General features: G+C 41.6%; 1 protein-coding gene across 3 annotated transcripts in view; it reads left to right on the top strand.

Annotated features, from left to right (window-relative positions):
- Positions 1 to 15,445, top strand: part of LOC126385739 (DDB1- and CUL4-associated factor 1-like) — a 31,145-nt gene that overhangs the window by 1,050 nt on the left and 14,650 nt on the right. For all 3 annotated transcript variants that reach the window (XM_050037651.1, XM_050037650.1, XM_050037652.1), the window contains 16 exons: positions 1,430 to 1,638; positions 1,793 to 1,869; positions 2,067 to 2,140; positions 2,909 to 3,022; positions 3,459 to 3,596; positions 4,643 to 5,272; positions 5,516 to 5,617; positions 8,902 to 9,060; positions 9,361 to 9,540; positions 10,672 to 10,781; positions 12,198 to 12,297; positions 12,439 to 12,608; positions 12,808 to 12,932; positions 13,018 to 13,094; positions 13,727 to 13,891; positions 13,989 to 14,144. In XM_050037651.1, the coding sequence (XP_049893608.1) occupies positions 1,436 to 1,638; positions 1,793 to 1,869; positions 2,067 to 2,140; positions 2,909 to 3,022; positions 3,459 to 3,596; positions 4,643 to 5,272; positions 5,516 to 5,617; positions 8,902 to 9,060; positions 9,361 to 9,540; positions 10,672 to 10,781; positions 12,198 to 12,297; positions 12,439 to 12,608; positions 12,808 to 12,932; positions 13,018 to 13,094; positions 13,727 to 13,891; positions 13,989 to 14,144 (2,580 nt within the window). In that variant the 5' untranslated portion in view covers positions 1,430 to 1,435. The remainder of the gene's footprint in view (positions 1 to 1,429; positions 1,639 to 1,792; positions 1,870 to 2,066; positions 2,141 to 2,908; positions 3,023 to 3,458; positions 3,597 to 4,642; positions 5,273 to 5,515; positions 5,618 to 8,901; positions 9,061 to 9,360; positions 9,541 to 10,671; positions 10,782 to 12,197; positions 12,298 to 12,438; positions 12,609 to 12,807; positions 12,933 to 13,017; positions 13,095 to 13,726; positions 13,892 to 13,988; positions 14,145 to 15,445) is intronic.

Raw genomic sequence — 15,445 nt, 5'->3', positions numbered from 1 at the left:
CCTGTGTCATAAAACAGCTTTGCCCCAGACAAGAATTCACAAAGTCAAACAGTTACATATATTTAATTTTTTATTTTTATGAAAACATTGGCCTTTTAAAGATGTCAGTGAACGTTCTACGTCATCCATGTCATGGTAATCTTAAGTGCTTTATCGCAGGCAACTGGACTTGCTTGAGTTTGTTGAAGACGTTTCACCTCGACGACAGCGACACTGGCAAGCCGGCTGTCATTAATCATTTATCAAGTTTCAGCAGAATCATACTGTGATTGAGCTTTAAGTTTTAATAGTTAAGACTTAAAGCCTCTTGGATGAGAAGTGAAACGCTGTCAAGAAACTCAATCAAGTCCAGTTGCCTACAATATAGCACTTAAGATTACCTTTTAAAGATGTGTCCCAGATATTTGTCAACTCCATTGTAGTTCTACAAAAACATAATTTAATCAGGTATAAAAGGAGAAAGCTACATCACAGACTCTTGTCTCACTTCCTGCTTTCCTAAAAGACATGAATGCTACTCAAATTCTACTTTTTGATAAATGTTACTACCGGGTGTGTCTCACACATAACACTTAAACTCTACAGCCCTTCTAAATCAAAACGAAATAAAAAGTATGGTTTATAAATGAGTATCTTGATCAGCATTAAGAGAACTCTTTGCACCTTTGAAAAATATAACGGCCTCTCACTACGACTCCTGTGAAATTAATAAATATATTACTTTATGTCAGCTCTGTCAGATCTGACCTTCTGACATCCATCGTGTATGCTGTTGAAGAAAAAATAAATCACCAGGAGGTTTAATAGTCAAGCTTTTAATCTTTTAAAATATATTTTACAGCCCAAGTGAAGAGTAAAAACCACCCCACAAAAATTAAGGTTTTGTCGCAGTTCTCAAGAATGAGTGAGTGATGATACTTGAGAAGCACAAACTGGAGCTCAATCACAGTTTGATTCTGCTGGAACTCAATAAATGATTACCGACAGCCGGCTTGCCAGAGTTGCTGTTCTGAACAGCTGTTAAAGCTTTTGGTGTAACAGCTGACGTGATCGGACAACATGCCGTACAAACTAGTTCTTCTCCAGCAAAACCCGACCCTGACATTGTTTATTGTAAAAGGAGGAAATTAAGAAATTTTATTTTGTAATTTTTGTGCAAATCACATTTATAAAAAACTCAATATTGTGAATAACTACGACAAAACAAATCTAAAATCTAGTACTTACACATTTAATGCAAACACTGACACATGGTGCAGGTGTACACATATTTCATGTCGATTGATGGTTGTAGCATACATGCACAGCTTTTGAAACTGATTCAGCTTTCCCTCTTGTTCTTCCTTCTACCTTCCTCACTCTTTTTCTGTCTTTCCTCATCACCTGTCTCTCCTCCTTCTATTCCTCCTCACCTTCTTCTGTCCTCCAGGCAGCGATGTCTGCCCCAGAAGAGGAACCGCCGGCCTCCGTGTCAGCCGTCCTGTCGTCTGCCCTGTCCGCTGCCGTGTCCGCTGCCGTGTCAGCTGCCATGGTGGTTGCCATGTCCGTGGATGCTAAGGCCGATCTCGCCACGCTGCTTGACGAATGGGAAGAAGCGCAGCACGGCACCACAGAGCGGCTGGTGTCCATCCTCACCAAGTAAGCTTTTGAAAAGCTGTGATCTTAGTGTTTTTTGTTTTATTACATAAGCATGAACAGATTTTGATGTTGGACCTCTCTGTGCACCTCTCTGTGCCTCTGTTTTTATTTTTTACAAGGAGGTGAGTGTGTCTCATCTCTGTGTTTCCTGCAGAATTTCTGAGCTGATTGAGCGGGAGACTGGAGAGTATCACAAAGCAGACCCTGATCCGTTTGATGACCGTCATCCAGGTTATCATCTTTTATGCTTTCAAAACCATGTTTTGGTTCAAAGTCCGCATTTGTGTCCCTGATGTGATATCATAGGTCATCTTTGAGCTTTTTTGCATAGTAAATGTGCCAGTCTGGGTTTTATTGAGCTGAACTGAAGCTTCTGTTAATCTCAGTGATGAGTTGTTGAGTTTGTGACTCCTGTTTAACTGTTGCAGGACGAGCAGACCCAGACTGCATGCTGGGACAACTCCTGAAGATGCTCTTTATGAATGATGACTTCACTAATGCGGTGAGGACTGCTGACATTTTATTGAATTGTGCAGTGTGGTTTGTGTTGGCTGTGTGCACCAAAGTGTGACGGATGAGCGTGTGTATGATTCTTAAACTTGCAAGTAAATATACTTCACAATCTCTTGATCTTTTGGGGGATGTAATGACAATTTTTATTCCCTATAATGAATATTTATGAATGTTTGGAATAAAACACATACAGTATATTCATATATGCAACTAAGGATTATTTTCATTTTCGATTAAAGTGATGATTCTTTTGTAAAATCAAGTCTGTAAAATGTAAAAAGAATTGTGGAAAAAAGGCCATCACAGATTCCCGGTGTCCAGAGTGACATCTTCAAATGTCTTGTTTTATCTGACTGACAATCCTGAGAAACTAGAACCAGAGAGTGATTTGCATTTTTGTTTGACTGATAAATTATTGATAGCTGACTGATTATTCAAATAATTGTTTGGGCTCTAATATTCATGTTTCTTATTAAAACAAATCAATGTGTTTGGACAAATATCCACCCAATTTTTATAATGTATTTAAGAAGCAGCAAATGGCAGGTCATTTACGATATACAGTGACAAAGAAATAAGCAGTCAGTCTGATGGTAAGACTGAATTACTGTTTTGTTTCACTTCATTATTTTAAAAATATTCGGACAGATTTCTGAAAATAAATAACTTTAATACAAACAAGCATAATCTCAGCGTGACGATTTCTTTGTTTATATTTGTCAGTGAATAAAGTTGTGTTGCTTTGATGTGTTCGCAGCTGATGGACACGTATATAATGACGAGCAGAGAGCTGAGCCTCAACACAGCCGCCTGTCGTCTGCTGCAGAACATCATGCCGGGCCTGGAGACCGCCGTTGTCTTCCAGGAGAAGGTAAAACCTCAAAAGTTTTACTGTAGACTTGTGTGTCAAAGATGGCTGGGCTTTGTTTGACAGTGCACAGTGAAGGAGAATAAAAACATCAGTAGAGTATCGCAGGTGGCGTAAGGATTTTTGCAGCATGTCTTGACTAGTAGTGCTGCAAGAAAGTAAGGAATAATGCATGAAAGCAACAGTGACTTGTTAGATAAATACTGCAGTTATATGGAATCCAGTTTAACTTCTTAAGCCATCAGGATGCTCAAGGTGTCAGTTGTCCATAAGAAGTCTCAGACAAGTGATTCATTCGAACACAGTAATCTATTTTAGGTTTATTATCATTTTGAGGTGACAGTAAAGATGCTACAGCAAAGTGTTAGTAATGCTTCTCCACTGTGCCTCTGATCACCTGTGAATGAGTCCGCTCCGCTCTGTTGTGTGTGTTTGACAGGAAGGTCTGGTGGAGAAGTTGTTCTCTTGGGCTCGTGAAGCGGAGCGGCCGCTGTGCATCTACGCCACCGGCCTGCTGGCCAGAGCCATGAGCAACCAGGAGGTGGCAGCCAGCTATAGAGAGGAGAACGCTCTGCTGGTGCGCCCCCCCCACACACACACACACACACATGCAGAAACAAACATTCTGTCATTCAGCGCACCACTCCACCTTTTTCCAAATACTGTGTTCACCCCAAGTTAAAGTTTGCATATCAGCTGCTGCTGATGTCTGAAAAGTTTTCACACCAAATTCTTTATTTACTAAAAGTTTTCCTGTTCTCATGGAGGATGTTAGAGTCCAACTGAAATTAAATGGCAGGTTTTTTGTCTTCTACAGCATCTGCTCTGTAAATCACACGTTTCTCCTTTGATAGAAAATAGTCTTTAATTAGGATTTTTTAAATTGAGAAACAGGCTCCAAAATAAACACTCGTCAAGCACCAAATGTGGGTAGATTTTCCATTTGGCAAGTAAATCTTGGGAGGCTGTTCGCTAAAGCTGCACGATATGCAAACAAATCCTATTGTGATTATTCTGACAGATATTTGAATTGCAAAATGAGTTGTGAATGGTCATTTTTCATTTCATCTTCATGAAAAGGGAAAAAATGATGATGATGATGTGGTACCAAAGAAGCATGTTCTCTTACATCTGGAACATGACTTGTAGGCTGGTGCATCTGTGTAGCACCACACTGCTTCATTTGTAAAGGTTTAGGACACATTTTACCTTTATTTAAAAATTGCAGCTCCTGCCTTTGGGATATTGCACTTGGTCATATTGTATTTTCAATAATATTGTGATTATGTGCAGCCCTACTGTTCGCCACACTGGCGGATAAATGTTGTACCAAAATAGTCATGTTATAAAAAACCATGCCGAGAGTCTGTATCGTGTTTTGGTGTCATTTAGAGGCAAACTGCTCTGCTGACAAAAATGAAGAAATAAACATATATTTTCCCCTTTTTTATCCCCTGTCTCCCCAGAAGGGAGAAATTTATTGATGGAGAAGCTGTTAACATTTATAAATGTAGCAGAGTTAGCTGTGGCAACAAGATTATTAGCCTAAAATAACCACCAACCACAGTCTTGAAAAATTTCTTATGACTCCAATAACATCACTTGTTTCCTCTGAACATCCAGGTACCGATTATGATTCAGCGCCTGCACGAGCTGCAAACTGCAGAGGCCAAGTGTCACTATAGTCCTGCCAAGACGCCCCAGAATCTACCTCAGGACTCTCAGGTTGAAGCCACTCAAACCTCAAGCATCTCAACAGACCAGCAGGACAAGACGGAGGGGGAGGATGTGGGAGAGGAGGGAGAGAGAAAAGAGAGAGACGGAGAGAGCAGCAGGTCGGTGTCAAAGGCCACTTCCAAACCTTTGTCACTGCTCTGTTCGGCCCAGAAGAACGGCGGCTCCAGCAGCAGCTCCACACGACTGCTTCCAGACTTTGTTTACCAAGCGAGGCCAGACTCTGCCTCCAGGGAGACGGACGACAGGCAGGGAGGAAGAGGTGGAGGAAGGAGACGGGCTGTAAAGGAGAATGGGAGAAAGGCTAAGCAGAAACTCAACTTCACCTCCTCCTCCGGCAGGACCGAGGAGGAGGAGGTGGAGAGAAACGATTCTAGCGAGCAGCCGGCCAGCAGCACCTCCTGGTCTGAGATGAGCTCCATGGTGATCGGCTCTGACTACAGCCTCTCACCTCTGAGCCCTGCCATGGAGCAGAGGCTCATCCTGCAGTATCTGACACCGCTTGGAGATTACCAGGAGGTGAGACAGATAAAAACAACACGCCAGATAATACACACAACAACACCAGTAGTTAAAATGAATCGTACGTGTTTGTGCATGAAAATGTTTTTCTCCATAACCAGCATAGATGTATTTGTCCTCAGACGGCAGTGGGCTCTTTGATTGTCTTCAGCCCTCCATATTTTAATCCCTAATTTTACTGACACTCAGTTTTCCTAAATCAACTGAAAGGTCAATGATTTTTCTCTCTGTGCTCTTCAGTTGCTCGCCGTCTTCATGCAGCTGGACACCCGGTCGCTGCTGATGAACTACATCGACCTCAGGCAGACCAAAAATGTCCAGCTCACCTTTGATGCCCTCCTGGTAAGACTTCTTAAAAGCCCCAAAACAAGTAATGTAGAGTTATTTATATTTTTTATTTTTAACACAATTAAGTAACACAAATGATACAAGTAAACTCTGTTTTTTATATTAAAAGACAAATTAAACTCTCACACAGAGGCGGGCGATATGACAAAAATCTTATATCCTCTAAGAAATCCCATGTCCCATCTGCAGCCCTGTGTAAGGTTTTATTAAATGATTATGTTATGTTAAACAGCTGCTGTATTTGCTGTGTTAAAGTGGTTTACTCATATCACCTATAGTTTGAAAGCTACGCTCCTTGCGGTTCAGTTGATGTGGACCATTTCAAGATACACCCACCACAGCAGGTTCAATAAACCCTTCTGTCAGAGAAACAGCAATCAAATAAACAGTTATTACTCTCCTATGAAGCGTTATTGTAATTCACAGATCGACATTATGCTAAGAGAAACGGTCCTCATACACTTCCAAAGGTCCAGACGATCTAAATCCAGCAAACTATTTAGACCAAACACATTATTACATCCGTAGATATCCACACACTGCAGCTGCATCGTTTTGATGTTCATATTTCTCCACATATTATCCATTATTTCTTCCTGTTGTTTGTAAATATGCTGACCCCTCAGTGTCACATTGGTAGCTCAACTCCTGACCTTTTCATTGACACTTCACTTGAGCCAATAGGAGCGTCTGTGTTGAAGGAAGTGCCCACTACTTTTTGTGGCCTTACAGCCAATCATTGGCCAGCAATTGGCCCGATGGCTTTTGGGTCTTGTAGTCAGTGACACTCCTCCCTGCCACAGGAGTTTTTAACCCCTTATTGTCTTCACAGACTGTTATAAATGAATATAAATGTTAAACAAATCTCTCCTCTTGTTGTTTCAAGAAGTATTTCTTATCAATTTAGGTTTTCTAGAAGTGTTTTCATAAACAGTAAGCTCCTAAATTGAAATTTCTGTCTGTGTTAACTTGTTTAACTCATATTCACGCATTCAGTACATTATTTTGTCGTCCTTTTTTTGAAAAGCGCCTGGACAAAACCTCAGACAAACATGTGTAAAATGTTTATTTTTGATGATCTACTTTGAATCTGGACTAGGTGAGACTTCATGCTATGGTCCCATTGTGTTTCCTAGATAATACCGCTCAGTTCAAGTCATCTGCAGCATCTTTTTTTCAAGACAATATTCAGACGAAATTAAAAATAAAACATTTCATCTAGTATGTCGACACGTAGCCGAATGACCGAAGCACTTACAGTGATTCTGACTAATGGGGGAAAAAACAGGGTGTTACCTTTCAAATGAGACGATGCATGTATATGTACCAAAAATGAAACAAGAACAATTGTATGTTTACCTCAGGTATGCCTTGGATAGGTGTTTCAGATAGATTTGACAGGATGCTTGTACCACAGTATGTGTAATTTTGTATCACCTTAACAGTATATGTCAGTATACAGTAATTGTTCTGTAAATTCAATTAGAAATGATTTAGAATAACCATAGTGTACTTCATAACATTTTATTTTCTTCTTTTATTTACAACTTCCATAAAAACAAAACAAAAAACTGCATCACATGAAACAACACTTGATTTAAACACTAAAGGCTCAAACCCGTGAAGCTAAAGGCTTTCAGAATGAAAGCTTTCAGGTTCCTGAGAACAATAATTTTAAGTGTTACAGGTTTCTTTAGTTACAACCTCACTCTCCTTCTCCATGTCCGCTGAAATCATGTTACCTTGTGAGCTGAATTCATGAGATCACGTGAAAGCCCAGCCCTGATTTGCTCCTTAGTCTGCCCCGTGTTGCTCCTGCAATTGAAACAGTATTGTCAAATCTCTACCTGTGGACACATTTCTGCCCTGGCACGCTATCTTCCGTCATTTCATCCAACCCTGTCATCACACAGTGAAATGTAAATTTCCTGAACGTTTTATTGGTTTGTTTACATCAATTTTCTAAAAACTTCAGTAAAAAGGTCTGTATTTTCTGTTAGAGACACAACATGCTCTATTTTTCCTTTACAAACCAAACCTCTTAATTGTCTTTGTAAATATAGTAATTTAAAAGATGACACATGAGTAGTGATTCAGCCTTTAAGCAGCCAAGCAGTTGTTTCTGCAGCTAGTCACCCAGCCTGCAGCCTCTCCCCACAGAGGAGCGTGTCTGTGTGTAAAGGATAAGATAAACTGTGGTGGGTGGAGTGCTGCTGTTCTCACTAGTCTCATTTACACCACCAGGTTGTGGTTTGACAAATGTGTTTTGTGGTAGCAGGATATCAGCAGGTCTTAAAGTCTTAAAAAACACCGAATTCAGTTCACTCAAAAAGAATAAAAAATATTTCCATTTACAAACATCTTTAATATTTTTCTTGCTTGCTGCACATTACAGTAACATTACCTACAGACTTTGTGTGTGACTGTGGGCTGACAGGAGACGTTATGCACCTTTAAACTCATGGTGCGGTTGTTGTGACAGTGAACTGAGCTGCAGGAGGCTGTTTGAGTCAGCACCATCAGACCTGCAGCAAATACTGTCACTTACTGTCAGCCACAGGAACATCAGGTCACAGCTACATCAGCTCGTTATGATGAGTCCATTTTAATAACAGCTTTGATCAACTGAAATCAGTCATTATCAATTAAACCAGCCATCCACAAGGGCCAATTGATTAATTATATTTCCAGAAAGTATTGTTACATACAGCTTGAAGGTACTGATAAGAATGTCAAGAAATTCATGTACTTATTGAGTAATTATAGGTTTTTTCCTTCGTACTGATTTGCTGTCATTCTTTGACAAGTATCACAGTGAAAAGCAGGCAGTTGCATTTTATATAGTTTTAGATAGGTCTTAAAAAGTCTTAAATTTAACTGACTACGGAATCTCTGATAAGGGAAGCTAACTGTGAATAGTGAAGGGACAACACACATAGTCATATCAACAGACATTTTAGGATACTACAGCGTTTGATGGCCACAGGCTCTAACCCTTACAGCAGTCCATGTAATGGCCAAACACATCTTTTTTGGTGTGAACAAATTTAAAAAGCCTTGTACAGAAACATGCTTTCACTGACTTCGAATGTTTCCTCAGTGGGACCTGATTAGTTGTATGATGTGTTAAACGGCCTCTTTATTGATTCAGATTTGTTGGTTTAAAATCAGATTTCTCAATCATCTGTTTTTTCCAAAATGAACAAATGAGTACAGTAAGCTATACACATTTTCTACATTACTCATGAACTGAGTCCATCTCTTCTTTGTGTCTTTAGTATCTTGCCTCGTTGCTCCTCCATAAGAAGTTTGCAGCGGAGTTCATCGCTCAAGGAGGAGTGCAGAAGCTGCTGGAGATCCCGCGGCCTTCGATGGCTGCAACTGGAGTTTCACTCTGCTTGTACTACCTGGCATACAATCATGATGCTATGGAGAGGGTACGGTTCACACACAGACGAGAGATGAACACATACACAGCTAGTCTGAGTATTAGACCTTCAGTTAAAGATGATCTTGTATATCAAAACTGCTGTTTTCTTTAAGCACTTAATTTAAAGTTAAGGGTTTAATTTTTAGTTAAGGTTAGAATGACTGTTGCTGGAACGGACAATTAGTCAAGCAGTTTATCAACAGACAAAAAAGATAAATCAAGATTATGATCATGGTAATAAAAAAAAAATTACCGGATGCATCTTCACACATGTTAAGGTTTATCTGATTTTGTGTGTGTTTTGTAGGTGTGCACGCTCCCAGACGGCGTGCTGTCAGACATGGTGTCCTACGCTCTGTGGCTGCTGGAGTCGTCCCACGCCTCAGGCGTCTGCCACGCGACCATGTTCTTCTCCATCTCCTTCTCCTTCAGAGCGGTGCTGCAGCTCTTCGACCACCAGGACGGCCTGCGCAGGCTGGTCAACCTGGTCAGTGTGAAATCTTTCAGCTTATGTTGCCTCAAAGGCTTGCTGTGCAGGATTAAAAAGACAGTATACAGACTCATGCAAAAGTAATCCCTCTCAATCATAACTTATGACCCACTAGAAGTGTGTGGTTGTGTATTTGTCTGCATGCCTGCGTGTAGCCCACAGCCGATAACAGCGCTCACATGAGGTCAGGAAAAACCCCCACAAATATAGTGAGGTGAAATGCCAAGCGAAAGATACCTCGGAGTGACACTGGACAATAGACTCGGTTTCAGCCAGCGCACTGATGACATCAGAAAAGGAGCCACCAAACACTATCAGCCATCTGCAAGTGTAAAGGAATATATGACGCCCTCCGTCTCCTCCTCCTGGTGTACCAGAGCATTATTCAGCCAGTCCTTCTGCAGTGTTCTACCTGTTTCTCTAACATGTTATCAGTTATTAACAGGGCCAAACTCACACACATCACCATCACCACTGCCAGGATAATTGGTCTCCCCACACCCAACCTCACAGAGTTAAACATCAGGGCTATTGCACGCATCACTGCCTCAGTAGAACAGGACATCTCACACTCACTCAATCACCACCTCACCCCACTGCCCTCCTGGCACAGGTACAGAGCCCAGAGGTGCAGAAGGGCTCGCTTTGGGAAGAGCCTGATCCCTGCAGCCATATCTGCCTTAAATAATGGGCCTCGCTGAACAGGCCTGAGTGTGTGCTGTTACTGTGATGTTGTCCATGTTGTTACTGTGTGCTGTGTTTCTGCTGTTGTCTGATAATGTATAGTACTGGTTAGAAGAATCTCCCCACTGGGACAATAAAGTCTAAGCCTAGTCTTTCTGTTGGACAGCTAAGTGCTGGTGATTAGCGTAGTTAGCTTGCTAAAGTATCCACTTCTCTATCACAGCAAATGTCTTGTTTCAACAATAGTACAGTAGCTTGCAGTGTAGGTAGGAGGAGCTAAGTTTGAACGTTGTGTTTAGAAACAGTAACCGATAATTCCTGCAGCCTATACCTTTTAATAATTTAAATGTGGAGCAGGTTACATTTTGAATAACAGTATATTAGTGGTGTATTAACTGTGGTACCTGTTATAAAAGTCTTAACCATCCCCTTGTCTTCCTGTAGATAAGTACTCTGGAGATCCTTAACACAGAGAATGAGGTGTCCATAATGAGTGATGATCAGGTCTTCTCCAACCGACAGACAGCCAAACACACCTGCATGGCCCTGCGCAGGTACTGTAATGAATGGATGGATAATGACTAAAATTTTAAAAATCCAACACCAGTATCAATACCAGTGCCCTTAAAGTGATACCGATACCATTACTTCATTCAGTAGCCATAATGTGAACGGAGTAGTGTGTAGTATAGCCATACTTTTAAACCCTTTGGTGGCATCTTGGCACGCTGAGCTGCAAACTCTGTCAATACACCACGCCGCACACACAGCACAGCGAAAGCGCTAACTGTTAGCATCACACAGCTAATGCTCCCTGACAGTCATTAAGGGGTTCAACAATAGAGTTAGAGTTTTGTTGTCTGTGTGTATTTGTTGGGAACATTAATAACTTGGGTTGGATATTAGCTGCTGCTGCTGTGTTAAGGCGTGCTAACCAGGCAGGCGTTGAATTGACCGTTCACCAGTAGGAGAGCAGCTCCGGAAATGGCAGCAACAGAAAGTTCGGTGATCTGGCATGGAGTAGAGACGGTCTAGAATGTTTCGATACCACTTGGTACTGCGTTATTTCGTCTTTATCTTCTATCTACCTTGGGCTGGGTAACAGGCACTGATACTAGACCATTAATATTAGACCATTATCTAACAGTAGCTAGGCAGATGTAGCCGTTACATACGTCTGACTAACTGAGTGAGAGAAAGTTTTTAGAAGCAACGTCACAAAACACAACTTTAGAGATCTTTTTATGTTGTAATGGCAAGTAAATCTATAATTTTTGTTTATTACGAAGTCCAGGGAATTAATGGCAAACACTGGAAGGTGGTCACTTGATATGAACATATATAATGCATCCTGACTTCAGGCCAGCATTGCTCAGTTGTCATGCTTTTTTAGAAATGTTGTATGTAGTTTAATGTAGCGTAATGTTAAAGGTCCAGTGTGTAGGATTTAGAGGGATATACTGGCAGAAATGGAATATGATAAATATGTTTTCTTCAGTGGCGATGTCCTCTTTACCTGAAGATAAGAATCATTCGTGTTTCATTACCTTAGAATGAGTCATTTATATCCATGTAGGGAGCAGGTCATTGTCTATGGAGATTTGCAGACAATTAGACTAAAACCTCGTGAACAATGAACACTGAAGGAATTCTCACGAGAAGTTGGTTGTACTCTGCAGTCGCCACTACTTGATATCACAAAATCCTCCTAAACTTAAATTCCCAGCAATAACTAAATGAATAGATCTGGATTATTAGTCTTTTATTTACTTCTTGCAGATGTTATAAAAGGGTTTAAAGTCTTCCCTGACACAACATGCAGACACACTGCAGTTGCTCTGAAGAACTACATCAGAGATATATAACTGTACCTACTCGTTGTACCTGCAGCTGTAAGCATGTTTAAGCACCGATGTATTTACAGGTACATAGAATATCACGGAGCATTGATGAATCATTGATGTGTTCAGGTACTTTGAGGCCCACCTGGCAGTAAAGGCTGAACAGGTCAAACAGTCTCTGCACTCGTCAGATGGAGGCATCATTGTTCCCCAGCAGCCATTTTATAAGGTATCTGGTTCATTTATCATCATCCTGTGTGTCAGAAATGTGCAAAAGGAACTGATAAACCTCATAAAGCACACAGTGTGTTCATCTTCTGACATATAAACCCCGTACTGTATGTATGTGTGTGTGGCTTCTCATTTCCAGGCGTATACGTACACCAGAGAGCAGATTATTGAGATGATGGAGTTTCTCATCGAGTGTGGGCCGCCTCAGCTCCACTGGGAACCAGTAGAGGTTTTCTACAAACTGTCCTGTGTCCCTTTAATGCTGCAGCTCATATCTACAGCTTGTGACTGGAGGACTTACTATGGCAGGTAAAGTTGCATGCACGCTTTAGTAGTTAGTAATAATCATGGGAAGGTCACTTAAGGTTAAGCAAAGAAATGTGATGAAGTTATACCTCCGTTCACTTTAGAAATATCACACAGCATTCAAATACAGGAATAAAATAACTGCACCCTTTTCTTCACTTTCTGTGTTCCTCTCCTTGTATCTGTTTGTCTGTCTGTGCAGGAGTGACACTGTGCGTTATGCTTTGGACATCCTGGCCATCCTGATGGTGGTTCCTAAAGTGCAGTTGGTGCTGGCGGACACTGTGGAGGTTCTGGATGAAGCCAGGTCGCCTGTCTCCACTGTGGGTCAGTAGAACGGTTCCCTAAGAAATTCATCCCGTGCATCTTCTGTCCTGGATGTGCATCGATGTGTCTCTTGTGTCCGCTGCAGGTATGAGCATCATTCTGGGAGTCGCTGAGGGCGAGGTGTTCGTCAACGATGCTGAGATCCAGAAGTCAGCTCTACAGGTGAGCAGATGGATTCATTCAGTAACTGATACTGTTTGTACGCTGCGCAAGTGGCATGGCGATGTCGGTTCAGACTGAAACTATTGGATGGATTGCCATGAACTTTTGTTGACACATTCATGTTTCCCAGAGGATCAGTCATACCGGCTATGGTGATCCTCTGACTTTGCCTCTAGCGCCACCAGCAGGTAACATTTGCGGTTTTCAGTGACAGGTCCTGATGAAGTTTGGTGCAGACATTCATGTTCCTCTCATTATGATTTCTAATAACTCTTAGTGCCATAATCAGGTCCAAATTATAATGTGTCTAATTCTTTGGTTTATGTTTAAATTCCTCCCAAACTAATAAGATTCATACAAGAGAAAATTAATTCCTTCTCTCGACATAGTAAGCAGTAACCACACTAAAAAAGCTTCATGGTTTCACCTAATAACAGTGTTCTTATCAGTAAAATCCCCACTGATAAACAAAAGAACTCTGTAGGAACATGGCACAGATACTATTATCAGTTGATTTAACTTATTTCATTAGTTTATTAAATGAAACTATTTCAGAAACACACACACAAGCTTGACAGTCATCAGTTTGTGCAGCAGTCTAACTCAGATTCTTCTCCCCTGTCCCACCCCAGGTGATAATAAACTGTGTATGCGCTCCAGACCAGAGCCTGAACACTGTGGGTGCTTTTGCTGTCACCCCCCTTAGGCCGTCCCTCCACCCCCAGCAGCCCCCCGCTCCCCACAACAGAGTGCTGGCTCACATGTGGCAACTGGTGCAGAACAACAATGGTATAAAGGTACGAATGAAAGGAGCTATAACGTAGATAATAAAAGTATGTCGGTCCCCAGTGTCACTGACCGTCCCTCACTCCCATACCTTCCCCCCCCCCCCAGGTGCTTCTGTCCCTGCTGTCGGTGAAGATGCCCATTACAGACGCAGACCTGATCCGTGCCCTGGCCTGCAAGTCTCTGGTCGGACTCTCTCGCAGCTCAGCGATCAGACAAATCATCAGCAAGCTGCCGCTCTTCACAAGCAGCCACATTCAACAGGTCAGCACAAGATGACAAAATAACAAACACAAGTACATGGAGAACATCGTGCTGTGTTCTGAAAATTACAGCAAACATCTGTCAGTCGGTCCACCACTTCGGTCTAAACTTAAATATCTGATAATTATCAGATGGATTGAAATGAAGATTAATGCAGACATTCATGTTCTCCTCAGGATGATATGTAATTACTTTGGTGCTCCTATTTTCACCTAGTGCCATCTAATCATCAGGTCTAAATTAAATTTGTCCAATAGTATTTTTAAAAAGAGTTCTTAAAGGATCTGTCTACGACATTCAGAGTATTAAAGGTCCAGTGTGTAGGATTTAGGGGAATCTATTGGCAGAAATGAGATATAATATTCATAACTGTGCTTTCATTAGTTTATAATCACCTAAAAATAAGACTCGTGTTTTTGTTACCTTAGAAGGAGGCAATTATATCTACACATGGAGAGGATCCTCTTATATGGAGTCTGCCATGTTGGTCTACAGTACCCTAGAACGGACAAACCACACACTGGCTCTAGATAGGGCCATTTGCCTTTCCATGTTGGCCACCCAGTTCTCCTATATGTTTGCCAGTGGGAGAGGTTAAACTTGGTTGTCATCTGCAAATCTGCAAATATTGCTATAGGCCCGTTTCCACTTAAGAAGTTCCTGGTACTACTTGGGGGGCAGGAACTACTACAGGAACGTCCTCTCGCTCGGCCCTCTCAACCGCCCTGTCTCCACTGAGAGAGCGGAGAGTTAAGTTGTAAAGTTACCGGGCTCTGTATGTGATGTAATCGTTGCGCGACCATTTTGACCGGGGCGACGTAGGGGCGTAGGGATGCCGTTGGTGGTGTCTGTAATAACTCTGGTCACGGTCCGTGAAAAAAATATTTTTTCCAGCGGATGTCTTAGTTACAACATGATTGAGCTAACTGGAGTAGTTTCATGTTGTATCCGACAACAGGAGGCTTTTAACAGATGACGTCCTGATGTTAGCTTTACTGCTGCTGTTAGCTGTCCCTGTCAGCTGCAGCCACTGATGCTTTCTAGACATCGTGATTTCCCAAAACTGAATAGCATAGCAACACAAAACTGCTTTGCTAGCTCAATCATGTTGTAACTAAGATATCCGCTGGAAAAAATATTTTTTTCACGGATCGTGATCGAAGTTATTACAGACACCGCTAACAGCTAATGGTTAGCCCAGCTAATCTACGATAACCATGTTGTTATTTACAAAACGTCAAATCCCGCCTTGAGTATATCCAATCAGCACCAAGTAATCCCCAAGCCCCAGCCAGGAGTTT

Source organism: Epinephelus moara, chromosome 24, assembly GCF_006386435.1.
Source record: "Epinephelus moara isolate mb chromosome 24, YSFRI_EMoa_1.0, whole genome shotgun sequence".
NCBI classification, from domain to species: Eukaryota; Metazoa; Chordata; class Actinopteri; order Perciformes; family Serranidae; genus Epinephelus; species Epinephelus moara.
This window is presented reverse-complemented; position numbering and strand designations above follow the sequence as displayed.